Source organism: Podarcis pityusensis (genome assembly GCF_964106645.2).
Source record: "Podarcis pityusensis genome assembly, chromosome: 3".
Classification (NCBI taxonomy): Eukaryota; Metazoa; Chordata; class Lepidosauria; order Squamata; family Lacertidae; genus Podarcis; species Podarcis pityusensis.
Genome location: NC_138026.1, coordinates 105,563,358 through 105,583,422, shown reverse-complemented (window position 1 = coordinate 105,583,422; position 20,065 = coordinate 105,563,358). Strand labels below are relative to the sequence as shown.

Here is a 20,065-nt window from a genome sequence, read left to right as displayed (position 1 = left end):
ACAAATCAAGTGGGGAAGACTGTCACGGTCCAGCCAATGGGTGATCGAAGTCCCGGCTGAGGAGGTTGGGACCGGGGGCAAGATGGTGGGGTGGGAACAGGAACAAGAGTCTAGAAGCCAGGGGTCTGAGGGTCAGGAAGCAGGGAGTCACGAAGTCAAGGGTCTGAGGGTCGAGAAGCAAGGAGTCAAGGAGCCATTGAGCTGGGGTCCGAGGATCAGGAAGCAAGGAGTCAAACACAGCAAGGCAGGAAATGTGTTGCTGTGGCAAAGAGCCGAAGGGAAATGCTGACCTTATATCCTTTCCCGGCTCTAGCCACCAGGTGCAGTGAGTTACCAAGCGGCCTCACCTGTGCCACCGTGCCTTGCCTCTCCAGAACAAACTTAGGAAGGTCCCAGTCCTGCGAAGCCCTACTGGTCACAGGGCCCGGCTCCTGCACGCACTCCTGACAAAGACATTGGGGGAAATGGCTTTCTAATTGTACTCAACCATCATGTTTAATGCCGTACATATAAAGGCACATTTAAATGCCTGATCGAGCTGTTTAAAGTCTTTGTGTTTCCCACAGAACTGCATGAACAAGCAGCAGCTTCTGACTGCCATCCGCCAAATGCAGCAATTTCTAAAGGGGCAGGAAACGAGATTTGCCGAGGGGCTCCGTGTCATGAAACACCGGCTGACGACTCTGCAAAACACAGTCATGAAAACCACCCCTGACCCACCAGCTGGTAATTAAAACAACAAGCCTAAAGTGATGGCAGTGCAAGAGCAGGAGCAACATTGCTCAGACGGAGAACCCAGGGCACAGCCAGCAGCATTATAGGACCAGATGGACCCCGATTGGCTCCTTGTGTCATATGACCCCTATATACTGCTCATCCATTATTAAATGACATTTGTTAGTCTCTCTTGGATATAGAGGTAGGAAAGTCTTCGAACAAAACAAGTAACATTTTTTATAAAAAAACTATGGGTGTAAAAGGGACGCGGGTGGCGCTGTGGGTTAAACCACAGAGCTTAGGACTTGCCGATCAGAAGGTCGGCGGTTTGAATCCCCGCGACGGGGTGAGCTCCCATTGCTCGGTCCCTGCTCCTGCCAACCTAGCAGTCCAAAAGCACGTCAAAGTGCAAGTAGATAAATAGGTACCGCTCCAGTGGGAAGGTAAACGGTGTTTCCGTGTGCTGCTCTGGTTCACCAGAAGCGGCTTAGTCATGCTGGCCACATGACCCGGAAGCTGTCTGCGGACAAACGCCAGCTCCCTCAGCTTATAGAGCGAGATGAGCGCGCAACCCCAGAGTTGGTCACGACTGGACCTAATGTTCATGGATCCCTTTACCTTTACCTTATGGGTATAAAATGCTGGGACCGTGCAAGATCCAGGGCCCATTGTAAAAGACATGGGTCTTGGCCCCCTGAGTCACCCCCTAACCACACCCCTGCATCCCAGCATGATTCTGTGATGGTGATGCTTTTGCCCTCTTTCCTCTAAGAAGAAGACGAAGAAGAATTTGGATTTGATATCCCGCTTTATCACTACCCTAAGGAGTCTCAAAGCGGCTAACATTCTCCTTTCCCTTCCTCCCCCACAACAAACACTCTGTGAGGTGAGTGGGGCCGAGAGACTTCAGAGAAGTGTGACTAGCCCTAGGTCACCCAGCAACTGCATGTAGAGGAGCGGAGACGCGAACCCGGTTCCCCAGATTACGAGCCCACTGCTAACCACGTCTTTTATTATTTTTGTGTACCCAACTCACAGTGTTCTGCCCTGCCCTGGATGCCCCACTGAATGGCAAAAGATTTGGCACCAAGAATATGGTGGACCACGAAGTTCATTTCACTTGCGATCCTGGATTCCGACTCGTCGGCTCCAGTTCTCGAGTGTGTCAGCCAAACGGCAGCTGGACAGGAGATGTTCCTGAGTGCACAGGTAATTCACTTTTTTATTCCCTTGGCTCGGGCATAAACACTCACCTTCAGATGATCAAACACAGCTGTTTCAGGAGTAGCCACAGATGCTGAAGATGGTTGAATTTGTACCCCACCTTCCCTCAGAGAAACTCAAAGTGGCATACATGGTTCTCCCCGTTCCCAATTTTATCTTCAAACAACCCTGAGGTAGGTTAGGCTCAGAGGAAGTGACTGGCCCAAGGGTTATCCAGTGAGCTACATGACTGAATTGAACCTTGGTCTCCTGGGTCCTAGTCCAACACTCTAACCACTACACCACGGTGCTGGCTCTTGTGGACTACGGCTTCCATAATCCCCTATCATTGGCTATGCAGGTTGAGGCTGATGGGAGCTTGGGTATAATTACACCTGGAGAGTCACAGGATCCTAATCCTTCTTGCACATTATATGGTGTGGTGTTCGTACAGAGCCCCCGGTCGTCTCACGGACTATTAACCTGTACACCACTAATCCACTGCCACCAACCAGGTCCTCCCCGGTAAAATCACTTCAGTCTCAGTCTGGTTCTCAAGTTAATAAAGAGGAGTGTGTTTTATTTCAGACACAAACAAACTTTTACAGCATTCCAAACATTGTTACTCTTTGCTTTCTTAGTCTTATTTTCCTCTCTCTATCTCTTCTACCTCCCCTCACGCAAGAACCCACTGCCCTAACAGTCTCTCTATTACCAACTGCCTTTCCCAACCAGCCAACCCACTAAAACCAACCAACTACCCACCAACAACTCTAACAAACCTCGGGCTAAGCCCTTTTATACACATGTAGGCTCCGCCTCCAGCTTTCCTATTGGTCTACATTTTTAACCCTTTCTTCCCCCCTGTACAGATAGGCTCTAAACAAACATGCAAACGCCACATAGGATTAGAAGACTATCACTTTAGCATTTATCCTCAGGTGTTACTCATCATTGATGTGCAGGGTTAGGGCCAAACTAGAAGTGAATTTGAATGCACTGAACATGCATATTTTTGTAGAATGGAAATAGAATCCATGGGGAAGCTGATCAGCCTTAGGACTACTTGCAGGGATGGGGGTGAAGGGGTGTGTGAGAGTTGAATGCTTTCCCAAACTGATATTTGCATTTCAGGGTAAACTGCCATTGATGCCAATGGAGGCTTTCTTTGCAATGCAAAAAGAGAAAAAGAGAAAAGCTGTTTCACAGAATGGATTTGTTGTGCCCAAATTATTGCTGATTGCTCTAAATCCACACGACTGTTGTTCATTGTGTATGAGGCTGCAGATCCAAGCATATGTCAAATCTTTTAATAGGCAATTTATTACTAGGAAACAGATGACAACATCTGAGAAATCGACTGGCACAAACACAGTAATTAATTTTATGTGCTTTGGGGGGGGGGGGGACCAACATGAGGTTTATCCAGATTGGCAAATGAGAAACTCATACATAATTACCTCTATTAAAAAAAATTGTTTACTGGGCAGAAGTCGGTTCTGTTGATGACGAGCAGGCATTTGGCATAACACACGCATTTTATATTCCTGAACAGCCATTGTTACTGTGCTTGCCTGTAGCTGAAGAAGGCAAGAAAAGTGTGATAGAAATGTCAAACCATGGAGGGAAGACGTGGTTGGAAGCCTCAGGGTGCAACTCTGCTTACACTGTAGGCTGGTGTACCTGCATGAGAGGCATAGAGACGACCCTCCGAGCTTATTTATGCTCACCTTTTGCTCTTCCTTCAGTATTAATTCTCTTTGGGCTGCTGACCTGACGGCACTCCCTTCTCCTTCTCCTCCATGCCATATTTCAAATCTGGACAGAAATGTTGTTGAGCTGTTTTGTTTATTTTTGGCAAAGCTTACATATGGCAACCCTATCCATACCACGACAGCAGACATACTTGAAGCTCTTTCCACTGAGATGGTAGACCAAGCATGGTGCATCTTAGATAGAACTGGGATCCTTCCTATCAAAAGCCAACATGGTGCAGTGGTTAGAGTGTCAGACTAGGACCTAGGAGGCCAGGATTCAAATCCCCTCTTTTTCATGAACCTCTCCGGGTGACCTTGGGCCAGGCACTGCCTCTCAGTTCAACCTACTTCATGTAGTTTTTGTGGGAATTAAATGAAGATTGGGAGAACCCTATACATCACCTTGAAGTCTCTCAGCCCCACTCACCTCACAGAGTGTTTGTTGTGGGGGAGGAAGGGAAAGGAGAATGTTAGCCGCTTTGAGACTCCTGAAGGGGAGTGAAAGGCAGGGTATTAAATCCAAACTCTAAAAGGTGGGATATAAATTCAGTAAAGTAAACATTTCCTACATTAAAAGTAGCTCATTTTCCAAACTCAAAGAGTCACAATGTGATTCCATCCAGAACAAAGCGTGCTCCTCCAGCAGGGAATTCTGCAGCAAATTCAACTTCTGCTGAGAATTTAAACTCCAAGGTCTCTGCAAACTATGATTCTACTTATGGGTGCTTTAGAGCTTTCCTGCTCTAATCTGGTTCCCTCCAGATTCTCTGGACTACAACTCCCATCAGCCCCAGCCAGCACATATGACATAAAGTGGGCGTGGTTTAGGGGGAAATGGCCTCATGGGTCGAGTAAGAACTTGTGCCTGGTGTAATTAGACCTGCGGGCCAGAGGATTCCCACCTCTGGCTAGAATACTGTACCACAGATGGGGACTAGGGACATTGGGAAAGGCCAATCTGAGACCAGACTAAGGGACCAGCTGCAGCATGTTGGTTGGGGGGCCTCTATAACAGCAATTGCCTCTTAGCTGTAGGGAGACTTGAACGCAGAACTGTACTTTAAAAGGGTGTGTGACAGCTTCAAAGGGATACAATACAGGCAGGAGTTCAAAAAGATATGATGCAGACAAATAGTATATCTGCCGTGTAGCCACTGCAGCCCATCAGTGATTCTGGGTGCAGAAAAGAGATGGCTAACCCATCCCATTTGAAATCTCTTGACTAATTTTATTACGACTGTTAGAATTGCTTTTGCTGGAATCCTGAGCGATGCAAGATATTATTAATGCACAGTAAATTGCATATTGGATTACCATTTCTTTAAACTATTAGTTGTCTTTTGACTCTCCAAAAATGCTTCTTTATTTTGAAACTACTAGTATGAAAATTCTGGGTTGAACAGAAATTTCTTCTGAATTGAACCTGCACTTATCCCTAAAGTGTGCCTTCCTTGTATTTTGCTTATTGAAATGCAACTGGGGAATGAAATTAACTACAATAACCTATAGAAACTGGCCTCTGGCCTTGCTCCTGTGTCTTTTACAGAAGCCTTACACACAAAAATCCCACCATCAAAGCTTTTTCATCAATCATCTCTGTGCCAAAAAATCCTTTCCTTCCTTGGTTTCGGCCCCTTACAGTGTTTCCCAACCTTGGGTCTCCGGCTGTTTTTTTTACTACAACTCCCATCAGCCCTAGCTAGCAAGACCAGTGGTCAGGGATGATGGGAACTGTAGTCTGAAAACAGCTGGCAATCCAAGGTTGCGGAATACTGCCTTAGAACGCCTGTTTAGCATTTTAGAATACCGGTATTTAAAAATGTTTTTAGCACATGGAATTCTTCTCCTTCAGCCTTCCTCAAACTGGTGCTCCTCAAGATCCTTTGGACTACAATTCCCATGAGGCACACCCTGATCATGGGAGCAGCCTTTTATTGCTCCTTTTAGAGATGTTGCTGGTTTTTATTGTGCTATGTCTTACTATATTTGTAAGCCACCTTAAACTATACGAGGAAAGCCAAGGGTCAGGTAAATAAGCAGCAAATAGATGGATTGTTATGGCTAGCTAATTTTTATTTCCTGTTAACGTTGGTCCTTCACCACACGTTGCCATTTGATGGAGAGATTGCCATCTCAAACATTGGATTAAATTAGTGTGCGGGAGATTTGCATCCATTTTCCTGACTTTGTCTCTCTCAGTTAACTCGATGCAAAAATTCTTGGCCCTGGTCTGTGTGGTTTACATTTTCACACGCTCCTCCATAGGGTGCTTAGGCCCCTGTGCATTGACAGCGCTGTTTGTTTAAGTGAATTCCTACCTCATTGTGCAAAATGCTAATGAGCCATTGAGCCGCTGGCTGACCAAACGGCTGCGAAGGCCAGAGACCTGCCACTCTCCATTGTGTTTGAGAAGACAGACATTTCTAAAGAGATTATGACACAGTGCGCTAGACAGCCAGCCAGATGTGACTCTAGAACAGGGGTGGGGAGCTGCTTTTCAGACCAAGGGCTGTATTCCCCATCTGGGCAATGTTGTGGAGGCCACATGGCAGTGGTGGGAGGGGCCGGAGCCAATAGGTGCAAAGCAATGAAATCTACTTCTGTACAGTAAGTTGGTTTCTATGCACAATTCCATCCATAGGAGCCAGTGTGGTGTAGTGGTTAAGAGCGGTAGACTCGTAATCTGGTGAACCGGGTTCGCTTCCCCGCTCCTCCACATGCAGCTGCTGGGTGACCTTGGGCTAGTCACACTTCTCTGAAGTCTCTCGGCCCCACTCACCTCACAGAGTGTTTGTTGTGGGGGAGGAAGGGAAAGGAGAATGTTAGCCGCTTTGAGATTCCTTCGGGTAGTGATAAAGTGGGATATCAAATCCAAACTCTTCCATGCAACCAAGAGGCAGGACCAGCGTTCAAGGCGACATCCTAGCAGGGCAAAAGCACAGGAAGAGTGGGTGGGGTTAAAAGGGGGGTGTCCCCTATGGAGAGGCAGGAGGGCTGGATAGAGAGGTCTGATGGGGATGTGCTGGCCTCTGGCCCAAGGTTTCTGACCTTTAGGCCAAGAATTAAGTGAGCAGTGGGAATCAGGAGAATGCCCGTTGCCGTTATCCACAGCAGTCTCATTCACAACATAAATTTAGATTACCATGATGCCACTGTAAACAGTAATGGTGCCTCTCCAAAAGGATCCTGGGACCTGTAATTCTTAAGAGTGCTGAGACCCTTTTACCCTCTGTTATGTACTGAGTTGATTAGGATCCAAAATGCAGCAGTCTGATTGGTCCTAGAACAATAGGATTCAGAATGCAGCAGTCTGATTGGTCCTAGAACAATAGGACCCAGAATGCAGCAGTCTGATTGGTCCACAGGAGCCACCCAATCCAGCTCCAGGTGGAAGTGAATCCGCAACCTGATTGGCCTACAGGAGAATCCCGGAATCACGTGGGGCCCATTGTGTAAATAATGTATATAAAGCAGACATTCTGGGGGAACTTCCATTCCTCCTCACTACTATGAGCTGAATTAAGAGCATGAAATCCACTCTCAACTCCAAGTATATTTCACCCTCACAGAATTACAATTCTCAGAGTGGTCAAACCATTCAGCTGAACACTGAGGTCCACCTCCAAGGCACTGGCAGAGGAATGGGAGTGCGGAGGGAGCGGACTGCAACCTGCACCACTATTCTGGTAGAGTGCCATTGCGGCGACCCCCCCGGACACGTGCCGCGCACCCCCATGCGCCGGGCACTACGTCCCCACAGGCAGCGCGTCACACCCCCTGAACACACGTCACACCCCTGCAGGCGGTGTGCCACGCCCCCACCTGCTCTCTGCCCCTGATAGCGTAGCATGCAGCTTCGCCACTGCTCCAAGGGTCTTCTGGCTGTTCCTTCACTGTGAGAAGTGAAATCACAGGGAACCAGGCACAGGGCCTTCTTGGCAGTGGCACCCACCCTGTGGAACACCCTCCCATCAAATGTCAAGGGGATAAAGAACTATACGACTTTTAGAAGACACCTGAAGGCGTCCCTGTATCGGGAAGTTTTTAAGGTTTGATGTTTCATTATGTTTTTATATGTGCTGGAAGCCACCTAGAGTAGCTGGGGAAACCTGGTCAGATGGTTGGGGTATTAATAATAATAATAATAATAATAATAATAATAATAATCCCTCTTCACAGGGAACTCTGTGAATTGCAGCTCTGGGAGGGGAATAGTGGTTCTCCTAGCAACTCTCAACACTCTTAAGCAAACTACATTTCCCATAACCCTTTGGGGGTTGTCCGTAGTAGAGAGGTCAGTTGGTTAGAGCACGGTGCTGATAATGGCATGGTCACAGGTTCGATTCCCGTATGCTTCTTCTGGCATTGCAGGGGTTAGACTAGATGATGCTCAGGGTCCCTTCCAAGTCTATGGATCTATGACTGTTTAAAGTGGTATCATAGTGCTTTTGCATAGATGGCTTAAGTATGGCCAGTGTCTTCCTTGGGTAGCTGGCATCTATGCAGGTGAAAAACCACCATTTGTTCTCTTTAGGACATCTGGGCAGTGTCTGGTCCTCTTCACGTTGCCTAGCCCAGGTGTCGATGAGGCCTAGTGCACACAGTCAGCACAGAAAGCCAGATGAGAATCTCGGCTTTGTAGAAAGTTCAAGGAAGCAGGAGCGGGTGGAAAAATTCGGCTACAACTCCTTGGCTGCTTGTTCAATAACTTCATGGTCTGGCGACCCCTGATTATTTAGAGTATTCTATTGATGATCAGGGGAGCTTGGCTTTTTGGCAGATGGGAAGCAGTGGCAATCCATGAGGCATTCACTCACGCAGTCTGTTTCTTCAAGGAATTCCACTGCGCTAATTATTTCAACACATAATAAGCCAGGGAGAGGTGAAAGGGTGCCTCAGGTGAATAGAGATTTTTTATGGGGGGGCAGGGGAGAATCTGGCCAGCTCTTGCAAATAAAAGATTTTGCTTCTTCCATAGGAAGACTATGTGCATTTGCAAAACCAGGGGGAAGCTGCCTAACCTTGTCACAAACATGCAAATAGCTGCCATATTGCTGTTGGTTGTGTTCACCACAGGTTGCCCTTGAGCAGGGGTAGCCAATGAGGTGCCGTCTGGATCTTGTGGATTGGGGGGGATATTAGAGGGAAATGCTTGAGAAAAATCAGTACATTCAATCCAAATTTTATACCGAAAAGAAAATTATGAGGAGAAATTTGTACTAAAATGTTGTAGGCTTTCACTGAAGAACTTCAAATGGGTTGCGGAAATAATTTGAAGCTCTGAAGCCTCCTTATTTTATTGGCCTTTTCTTAGATATTGGGGTTTGCACCAGTCACCTGTGCCAGAATGGAGGAACATGTGTTGACCGAGGTGAACAGTACAAATGCTTTTGTCCCCAGGAGTGGACAGGCCCCAACTGCCAATATCAAACGCAGACGGGTATGTATTGTGGTAAGGGGTTAAGGAGGGTGGGAAAGAGGAATCTTTAAACCTTAATGTGTGAGAGAGGGGAGGGCAAGCCCTAGAAACAGAGGACATTATAGTGAGTCAGACCATTTGCTCATTTAGCTCAATAATAGCTACACTGACCATAGTCGCTGGTTTCCACTGATATCCTTTCCCTCCATGTGGGGGAAGTGATCAAAAAGCTTACACAGAAAGAGGCAGAGGACTTGTCATGGGAATGCTGGTTTTGCCCATCTCCGTCCCCACACTTTGTGTGTAATGTGTAGTTTTCCCCTCCTTGTCGTAGATGTAGAACAAACCCACCACTCCATTTTATTAGCTGCGTAAAAATAAAATTAAAAGTAAGGATGTCTTCTCATTTGTGGTTTGGGATTTTACACTGTCCTGGAGGCGGATTCTTCCCTCCCCCACTTGTCCTTTAGTACCACCAGAATGGAGCGTAACAGATGATCCGGCGTTCAGCCGTAAACCTCGCTGCGCCAAATTTGACCGGATGCAGCAGTGCAGCTGCGAAGCAGGCTTCCATATGAGCGGCACAGCAGAAAACAGCATCTGCCAGGGTAAGAGTGCAATTGCAAGAGATCTCTGAGGAGTCTGCTGCTACAAGCTGCTTCGGCTTCCTGTCGAAGTTAAAGCCATGTCTAAACTGAAGAATATGGTAGTGTGGCCTCTCATTTATAGACTTTCAGTGCTGTATGGGGGGGGGCATTATAGAATAATGTAAGTTTTTTTTAAAAAAAAGATGAATCCCTGATCCAAGGAGCTTAATACAGTAAATTCCAACAGTAATAAAGTTGACAACAGTAGGAACTGCAACAACTTATTGCAGCATGGAGTGCTTCTGTTAAGGGTTCCAGCACTCCATTCTTTTCCTTCTCTCTCTTAAAGTTTTCCGGTTCTCCCCCAACTCTTCCCAAACAATCAACCACAATTCTCCAAAGTATCCTCAGTCCTCGTTGGGCTTTTTAGTTTAGTTTTGCTTTTGCATGTTTATTTTTTGGTGGGGTGGAAGACATTAAAACCTTGGCATTCTCCACTGATTACTGGGGACAGGTCAAATCGTCCCCTGGCATATTTAAAAAGAGCTTCTCAGTGTGAACCAGTAAACAACCTATCCGGACAATGAGATGGTTCTCTCTACCACTTTTCTATCTATAAGCTTCTAGCTCCATTTCTTGAGCGTGAGTGGCGCAGATTTGCCAGTGTAAACCCAATTGACTGAAGACTTGAAATCAATATTGATGTGTACAATGCAAATCCATTTGAATTGATTTAGAAAAGCAAAGCGGATTTATACAATTTTTAAATCAATAAATGAAATGCAGTTGCAGCACACACACTTGAGCTCATGGTGAAGCCATGAGAACCTTTACTTGGAAGCAAGTACCACAGAGGATTACTCCAAAATCAAGTGAACATAGAAGTCCAACCTTAGCTTCAGTTGGGGATAAGAACCAGAAGGTAATAAGATAAGGGGGTAAGAACCATGGAAGGCAAAAGGCGAGCCGCCCCTATTGTTAGACAAAAGGTAAAGGGACCCCTGACCATTAGGTCCAGTCGTGGCTGACTCTGGGGTTGCGACGCTCATCTCACTTTATTGGCCGAGGGAGCCGGCGTACAGCTTCCAGGTCATGTGGCCAGCATGACTAAGCCGCTTCTGGCGAACCAGAGCAGCGCATGGAAATGCTGTTTACCTTCCCGCCGGAGCGGTACCTATTTATCTACTTGCACATTGACGTGCTTTCGAACTGCTAGGTTGGCAGGAGCAGGGACCGAGCAATGGGAGCTCACCCCATCGTGGGGATTCGAACCGCCGACCTTCTGATCAGCAAGTCCTAGGCTCTGTGGTTTAGCACCACCTCAAATGGCAAGTGCTGACAAGCAAGACTGGGCACCACCAGAGCTATTCTTCCTAAGCTCCCGTTCCCCCTGGGCAACATCCTATGCAACATATCCCTGGCCCTCTGAACTAGCCTTGCTCCTCAGGTGTGGTAGAGGGTGATTTCCCATCACAGGTGTTGAGAAGTAAGATTCAACAGCTAGTCCAGCCAGAATGGGCTGAAGGCACCATCTTGTCAATAAAATGTCTGAAGGCGGCAAACTCTGCCACACATATAAGGAATTCCAAAGGGTTTCAACACCACCTTGCGGACTGCCTTGGGTCACTCCCAGGTCACTGTGTCTTAGGCAACTACTGGTGGGAACAAGCTTGCTGTTATCTGCACAATGGCCTGCATTCCTGAGCCAATTTATCATTCAGAGCTGAGCATCCCAGGCTTTAACAAAAAGGCCCTCCAGAGTTTTCCAGCGGCAGGCAATTTCAGCAACTTAAGAATCAGATCTGTACAGCAAGGCTCTCCTTACGTTGTTATCCAGCAGGAAGCACCAAGGGCTGTGCTTTTGAATAAACCCACACAGTTCATAGATCTGGAAGGGCAAAATGTATGCTGCTAATATATATAACACCAGTAGCATATCTCAGAGTTCCGCACACACACACACACACACACCCTTGCGCAGCCTGTCATGAAATTTGTCCAAGCAGAAATAACGTTGCTTTTCTTTCCCCTTGCAGATGTGAATGAATGCGAAGTTTACAAGCTGGAGGGAGCCCCTCGTCTCTGTATGCACACCTGCATAAACATTCCTGGCTCGTACCGCTGTTCCTGCCCCAAAGGATACCAGATCTTCAGCGACGGGAAAAGCTGTGAAGGTGACTTTGGCATGAGGCAGATGGCATTTCACAGACGCTGAATGACAAAATGTGCAGGCTTCAGGCAGACTTTTTGGTCCCCGAAAACTGCTTAGATTGTGTGCAGTCTGTTTCTCTGCAACCAGGGTTTAAGCTGCAATCCTGCACATTCTCTCCTAGCAGCAGGGACTTGGTTAGGCGCGCGTACATTTTTATGACTATAAATGCAAGGAAATGCTAACAGAATAGAAGCTGGACTTCCCAAACGCCGTGCAAGAAGCCAGATTTTTGTAACGGTTTGTAATGCACGGCTACTTAAAATTCTGGCTGTTAATGCCAAGGGAGTGAGACCCGCTGAAACAAGGTAGACATTGTAATACCATTTAGATATGTCGGGAGGTATGGCGGTCAAGCGCCAAAAGGAATTGAATAGCGATATTGTATGCATGAAGCATGCACTCTGTGCTCTCGCTGGCTACAGAAAATACCTTCAGATTATGATAAAACAGAGCTAATCACTGGGATTTGGTTGGCTTTTTTGTTGTTGTTTCTAAAATTAAAGCATCTTGTGTAAGGGAAGCAGACTGACATTGCACGGCTTAAAATATTTTCTGTCCACTCCACAAGCCAATTAACCTGTAATATTTCCCCTCAATATTTACTTTGGCTACATGCACACCATACAATTGAAGAACATCTGACGCACACATACCCCTCCCCCCAAAAAGAATCCTGGGAACTGTAGTTTGTTAGGGATGCTATAGCTCTGGGTAAACTACAGTTTCCAGGATTCTTGCAGGGGGGTAACTTTAAATGTAAGGAATCTTTTGCGCAACGTGGGGCTTGAACCCCCAACCCTGAGATTAAGAGTCTCATGCTCTACTGACTAAGGTATCCATGCATTTTATCCTTGCTACAACACTATGAGGTAGAGTTAGGCTTGGGTCTTCTCATATCTGTGGAGTGACCACTTAGGCCATCATCTGGAAACGGGAAATTCACCACCAAAAGAAGAGGTCAGAGGGTACCAATTTGCAGAAAACTTCCTTGGCAGAGCTCAGCTCCAGATACCTCTCATGTACATAGAAAGGATTTAGGTGGAACTTCTGTGCAACAGTTAGAATGTGCAAATTGTCACTGGCCTTGAGAGCCAAAGGGTGGAGAAGATAATACCTTCCCGTTTCTGTGTTAAGCGCGTCACCCAAACCATCGACTCTGGTCCTTTGCTTTTCATGTTTCCATTTTAGCGGCAGCTAAAAAAGCCAATGCAATTCTGGGCTGCATCAATAGGAGTATAGCATCTAGATCAAGGGAAGTAATAGTGCCACTGTATTCTGCTCTGGTCAGACCTCACCTGGAGTACTGTGTCCAGTTCTGGGCACCACAGTTCAAGAAGGACACTGACAAACTGGAACGTGTCCAGAGGAGGGCAACCAAAATGGTCAAAGACCTGGAAACGATGCCTTATGAGGAACGGCTAAGGGAGCTGGGCATGTTTAGCCTGGAGAAGAGGAGGTTAAGGGGTGATATGATAGCCATGTTCAAATATATAAAAGGATGTCACATAGAGGAGGGAGAAAGGTTGTTTTCTGCTGCTCCAGAGAAGCGGACACGGAGCAATGGATCCAAACTACAAGAAAGAAGATTCCACCTAAACATTAGGAAGAACTTCCTGACAGTAAGAGCTGTTCGACAGTGGAATTTGCTGCCAAGGAGTGTGGTGGAGTCTCCTTCTTTGGAGGTCTTTAAGCAGAGGCTTGACAACCATATGTCAGGAGTGCTCTGATGGTGTTTCCTGCTTGGCAGGGGGTTGAGTTCGATGGCCCTTGTGGTCTCTTCCAACTCTATGATTCTATGATTTGTTTTACAGACATCGACGAGTGTGCTCTCTCATTGCACAACTGTACCAGGGGAACGACGTGCATTAATACAGGAGGAAGCTTTCAGTGTGTTAATCCAGAGTGCCCCAAGCCCAGTGGAAACATCAGCTATGTGAAAACATCGCCGTTGTAAGTATAACGGGGATTCTGTCATTTGCCACCTTTGACAGCAGTAGGCTAGCTTTGTTGGCTATTTGCAGCTTCGTTGCGCTGCAGAGAGCTTGCTGGGGAGACCACACATTATAAGGAACGCAAAATAACTTTAGCTAGGTTTTAATAACAAAAACAAAAACTCCTTTTACATTAATTATAATATATCAATAAGCATGACCCATCCACCAGGGTGCTGAGAGAGCTCGGTGCTGCTCTTTATATACTATACCCAATTGCTGACACAGCTTAATTAACACAACTTAGCAGCACCTGCTATACTGTTTCACAGCTGTAAAACTGGGTCTCGTTATTTGCTCCGGCCCTTAAAGACATACACATCTTGTGGAACAATAATGAACCTTCAAATTTAAAGAGACCATTCAACAAGCTGAAGGCACTCGGGGCAGGTCATGCATGGCACAGAGTGAGCTCTGTATTCCAACACCTCATCATACTCCCTGCCCTGCTCCCTCGCCTCACTCTGCCTAATGATAGAGCCGTCCCTGGTTCTGGGCATAAGGAAAGAAATGATGACTGCCCAGGAAACCCACTGTGCAGTTCCAGTTCCTTTCTTTTAAAACTAAGAACCAAAAGATCTTGATGATCCAGGCTGTTGGCATATTGTTTTCTGGTCTGTGATCAAACATTACGACAACCTTATGAATATTTCCCCTCCAGCCAGTAAGATTACTTGTTATATTTTCTTTGATACAGGGCCAATGTTCTGTGCCTTGATTATGCACCATCGCTGTGTGTTGCAAATGGAGCTTTGTTTGAGTTTAGACAACTTTTTGGTCACAATCCAGACGAAGTTAAAGACCTTTAAATCCAACTGATTTCCATGAGAGGTTTATTCTGCAGAGGCACCATATCCTTAAAGTGCGTTTCCTCGTCGCCAAAAGGAATCCTGGGAACTGTGGTTTTTTAAAGGGTGCGATGGACTGTAGCTCTGTGAGTGGTGAACTACAGTTCACAGGATTATTTACAAATGAAAAATGTGCTTTAAATGTACAGTGTGTCTTCAGCCTTAGGCTGCAGTCCTAATCCCATTTACCTGGGAGTAAGCCCATTGACTAGGGACGCAGGTCACACTGTGAGTTAAACCACAGAGCCTAGGGCTTGCCGATCAGAAGGTCAGTGGTTCGAATCCCCATGACGGGGTGAGCTCCCGTTGCTAGGCCCCTGCTCCTGCCAACCTAGCAGTTCAAAAGCACGTCAAAGTGCAAGTAGATAAATAGGTACCACTCTGGCGGGAAGGTAAATGGCATTTCCATGCTCTGCTCTGGTTCGCCAGAAGCGGCTTAGTCATGCTGGCCACATGACTCGGAAAAACTGCGGACAAAGTCGGCTCCCTTGGCCAGTAAAGCGAGATGAGCGCCGCAACCCCAGAGTTGGCCACGACTGGACCTAATGGTCAGGGGTCCCTTTGCCTTTAAGCCCATTGAATTCAATGGGACTTATTTCTGAGTAGATGTGGTTAGGTTAGTGCTGTTCACTGTAGCGGGCAGGATTCACCTCATGAGCCCCATCAGCAGAAACCGTACACAAGGACTTCTGCTTGCACCCTGAGCTTTCCCCTGCCTCTTCTCCTGCTGTATGCCCCCCCCCCAAATTGGCTTGAGAGGTGGTTGGGAGAACCCCCAGAACAGCATGGGGGTGGTGGAAGTGGGCGGAGTTGTTCCAGCTGGCAAGCAGAAACCCTTGTGCAGATGGAACGCTCAGTTCATCAAAGCGTGACATTGAATTCCGATCCAATATGCCAAATTTTTACCCTTCAAAATAAATGGAAATGAAAAGTGCCAAAGGTCATCTGGATTTCACCTTCAGACTCTAAAACAAAGGTGGGTGACCTGTATGGAATCCAACAACATCTCAGAGCCTTGCTGGGAAGAAGAAAAGCCGTTGTTAAAGATTCTGCAAAGACCACCTGGAGTCTAAATCTTAGCAGTATTTAAAAAAAAGATTTAATATATTGTTTAGATATTTGTCCAAGTGTTTGGACCATTATGTTAGGGGTATGCCGACCCAACATATATTCTCACTGGCACTAACTGCGTTTTATCCAACTCTCTGGTTTTTGATTCGCTCAGGTGCACCAACTCTGTGGGGTTGAAGGCACCTTGGCCCCCTCGATATTTGTTTTAAGGGGAGCGGACCCTCCTCATCTTCATAGCGCCCTGCATGTGGTGCATGTGTATGACATCACATGCACAGCACAGGTCCAGCGCTGGCTGCTTCAGAGTGTATGGCTTCCTGCATTGCACATGCGTCATCACACACGCACAATGCCCAACATGCAATGTGTGTGACACCATGCAAATGCATTGAGCATTGGGTACCCTCAATTTTGGAGGCAACTTGGCGCCTCCGGATTCACTTATACTGCTGCTTTACAGTAGTACCTCAGGTTAAGAACTTAATTCGTTCTGGAGGTCCATTCATTGGCTCCCAGTACGTTTCCGAGCACAATTCAAAGTGTTGGTGCTGACCTTTAAAGCCCTAAACGGCCTCGGCCCAGTATACCTGAAGGAGCGTCTCCACCCCCATCGTTCAACCCGGACGCTGAGGTCCAGCTCCGAGGGCCTTCTGGCGGTTCCCTCACTGCGAGAAGCCAGGTTACAGGGAACCAGGCAGAGGGCCTTCTCGGTAGTGGCGCCCGCCCTGTGGAACACCCTCCCTTCAGACGTGAAGGAAATAAGCAGCTATCCTATCTTTAAAAGACATCTGAAGGCAGCCCTGTTTAAGGAAGTTTTTAATATTTAATGCTGTACTGTTTTTAACACTCGATTGGGAGCCGCCCAGAGTGGCTGGGGAAACTCAGCCAAATGGGTGGTGTATAAATAATAAATTATTATTATTATTTACCTGAAACTGTTCTTAGGTACCTCAGCCTAATGGGGCCTACTGCTGCTGCACGATTTCTGTTCTCATCCTGAAGCAAAGTTCTTAACCCGAGGTACTATTTCTGGGTTAGCGGAGTCTGTAACCTGAAGCGTCTGTAACCCGAGGTACCACTGTATTGTCATCACTGTTTGCAGCCTGTTGCTCCAGACTGGAGGGAGGGCAGGATGTAAAGATATTCCATACGACGAAGAAATAAACGCATCTCCTTTGTACCCCCACCCCTCACTTTCCTTCCTAGCCAATGCGAACGGAACCCATGCCCAATGGACAGCAGATCCTGCCACCATGCCCCGAAGACCATCTCCTTCCATTACCTCCCTCTGCCATCCAACCTGGTCACTCCCACCGCCCTCTTCCGCATGGCAACCGCGTCGGCTCCTGGGCGGCCTGGCCCCGACGGCCTGCGCTTTGGGATCGCAGCAGGCAATGGCCGGGGCCATTTTGTCATGCAGCGCTCGGACAGGCAGACCGGCGAGCTCATCCTCGTCCAGAGCCTGCAAGGCCCTCAGACCACAGAAGTGGAAGTTGACATGACCGAGTACCTGGACCGCACCTTCCAAGCGAAGCACGTCTCGAAGATTACCGTCTTCGTGTCGGCTTACGAGTTTTAACGGAAGCCGTTTGACACAGGAGAGGAAAAGAAGCAGCTTGCGGCCTGCTCTTATTCACCCAGAACTTTTGGTTCTAACCACCAGCTGTACTACAAAAGCCGGAACAGACATCAGGCATTGCTGTCTGGGTACTTGCCTGTATTAATGCCAGCCTCAGATATAATGGCTGTCGCCTTTCTGCTTCTCCTCCGGGGGTAGCTAGCATGGCTCTCTCCTGATGCTGTTAGACTACAGCTTCCATCTGTCTTGCGGGCTGCTGATGGGAATTCGAGTTCAGCATCATTTTGAGAGTGCCACATTGGCTACCCCTGTTTGACTTTAAACACTCAATGCCCTGAGTGCCTTGGAGGGATAATAATGTGATTGACTGCCAACTATGGTTGGTGTCCCACCTTGACCAACGCCCCCCTTACTCTAACCCAGACTTTCTCAAGCTGTGGGTCCCCAGATGTTGTTGAACTACGACTCCCATCACCCCTAGCTAGCAAGGCCAGAGCTCAGGGATGATGGGAGTTGTAGTCCAACAACATCTGGGGACCCACAGGTTGAGGACCGCTGCAGTCTAACCTGCCCTTTGTTAGCCAATCCAGCATGCCACATATACAGACAACCTGTCCTTAATGCAGACATTCTGCCCTCATCCCAAGCAGAAGTTCAACTAAGGAAGAGTACAGGTCATCTCTCTTTTTCTCCCTGTCCCTCTCTCTGATGCTGTATGAGAGCAAAAACATCATATATCTGTTGCAAGGGATCTGATTCTACTTTCTGTTGTTTGTAGAGTACTAATGCTGATCTGATGTCGCAAACCATGAGCATGATTCAGCAACCATGGAAACGCTTTTTAATTCCTGTTTATTTCAATGGTAAGGGCAAGCAATGGTGTGCTTAACAGTGCAAACCTATGCATGTTTGCCTGGTAGTGAGCAACACTGATTTCGTACGTACAGCCCTAGCCATGTCTACTCAGAAGCCAGTCCTACTGAATTCTGGCGGAATATCTGAGAGTGGAGTTCGGTTTGCAGCCTAACTCTCTAGTCAATGTACACAGAGTTACACTGCACATCCCTCCTTTTGATATCAGTGGGATCACAACAGGACAATCTTATGCACATCTGCTCTCAGACCAAGTAAGTCTCGCTGAGTTCAGTGGGGTTTACTCCAAGGTAAGTGGGTCTTCTAGGATCGCTCCCTAAAATACTGAGCTGGGTCAGTTCTAAATTATGTTGCAACAAACTCACCATTCCAGCCATACTTCAGAACTAGATTTTGAATATATATTTTTCATAGTTTGCCTGTGAAATAATAGCTTTGAGGGACACTTTGAGGAAACCGAATCTTAAGCCTTGATGATGAATTGTAGAAACCGTTATTATGAGTTTGGATGGTGCCCTGAGTCCCTTCCAGTTATTGGGATCCTGTATCTGTGGGGGTAAACCATAGGAGAGCAAACTTACCAAACCAGTCATTTTGTCTAGGTAAAGGTTTTGGCTGACTAGTTAAGCACCACGATTAGCATAACCAAAGAAGTTGCTCTCTGCCATAGCACAGGTGGGTGGGTCTCCCTGCCCCCAGCTGCTAGGAAGGAGAATAATAGCCGGTGTAGCATGTCTGAAAGAGGGAGAAGCAGGCTGGAAGCTGTAGGTGCAGAGACATGTTTGCTCTGTGCTGGATCCAAAGTTATAACTAACAGAGAAGCAAGATCGGGGTGTTAATGCTGCGAGCCCCTCCATCTTATGCTCAGGTTGTATATATGTGTAAATAAAACAATTTATCCAAGAGGCATCACAGTCTCCTTCCTATGGCCTTCATTCCAAGGAAACTCAACCCCAAAAAAGAGCCTTGAACCCCTGGATTCTCTCACCACTCAGAGACTGGGGTGGCATGTAACACTATTACGCTAAATAGTAAATTGTCGGATTTGCACCTTGCTTCCCCCCGCTTCATAATCCCACTAAATTTAACAGTATTTATAACTGGGAATACCCCAAAGAACCGACGTACATATGAATGTATTTTCCCATTATGGTTCCTTGAGGTATTCCTACTTCTAGAAGCCTATTATGTTTAGTGGGCTATATATATAATGCAAATCGCTCTTATAAGGATCTGTTTACACTCTCTCTGCAATAGCTCTGTGTCCACCCCCAGCTCCAAAATAATAAGAATTTTGTTCCAACTCTGATATCTTGTTTGGTCAAAGGGATGTGGGGAACACAATTCCATTAAACATGTCCTTGTTTGTATTTCGTGTGTGTTTTTCATTGAGTGCCTTGGATTTTATCTTCTTCTGCAGTTATGTATGCCCCTGGGATCATGGATCGCCAAAACCCAGATGTAGTTTCACCGAAACTGACATGACAGAAATCTGGATTATGACATAACATGAACAATGGCAAGCATCAGTTCATCCAGATCTGCCTTGTTTATTGAGCATCCAGGTTGCTTTAATACCTGCATACATAAATGTGTGTGTATATATATATACAGAGAGAGAGAGAGAGAGAGAGAGTGTTCTACGTCAGTGGCATAAACAGTCACAACACTGGCACAGAAATCTGGCTCTCTTTTGGTATCAGTGCCCAGGGGCATACTAGGTATCTGCTTCTGCCAGAATAAGAAACCTGGTAAAAGGGTATATCAGCTGCTGTTCCCTCGGGGTTTTTTTAAAGTCTCTTACTGGA

At 46.8% G+C, this 20,065-nt stretch overlaps 1 protein-coding gene across 1 annotated transcript in view; it reads left to right on the top strand.

Annotated features, from left to right (window-relative positions):
- Positions 1-19,627, top strand: part of FBLN7 (fibulin 7) — a 32,574-nt gene extending 12,947 nt beyond the window's left edge. Inside the window, exons 2-8 of the mRNA XM_080998175.1 lie at positions 567-726; positions 1,756-1,926; positions 8,992-9,117; positions 9,567-9,704; positions 11,720-11,857; positions 13,707-13,845; positions 17,012-19,627. Coding sequence (XP_080854301.1) covers positions 567-726; positions 1,756-1,926; positions 8,992-9,117; positions 9,567-9,704; positions 11,720-11,857; positions 13,707-13,845; positions 17,012-17,384 — 1,245 coding nt within the window. The 3' untranslated portion in view covers positions 17,385-19,627. The remainder of the gene's footprint in view (positions 1-566; positions 727-1,755; positions 1,927-8,991; positions 9,118-9,566; positions 9,705-11,719; positions 11,858-13,706; positions 13,846-17,011) is intronic.
- The last annotated feature ends 438 nt before the right edge of the window (positions 19,628-20,065 follow it).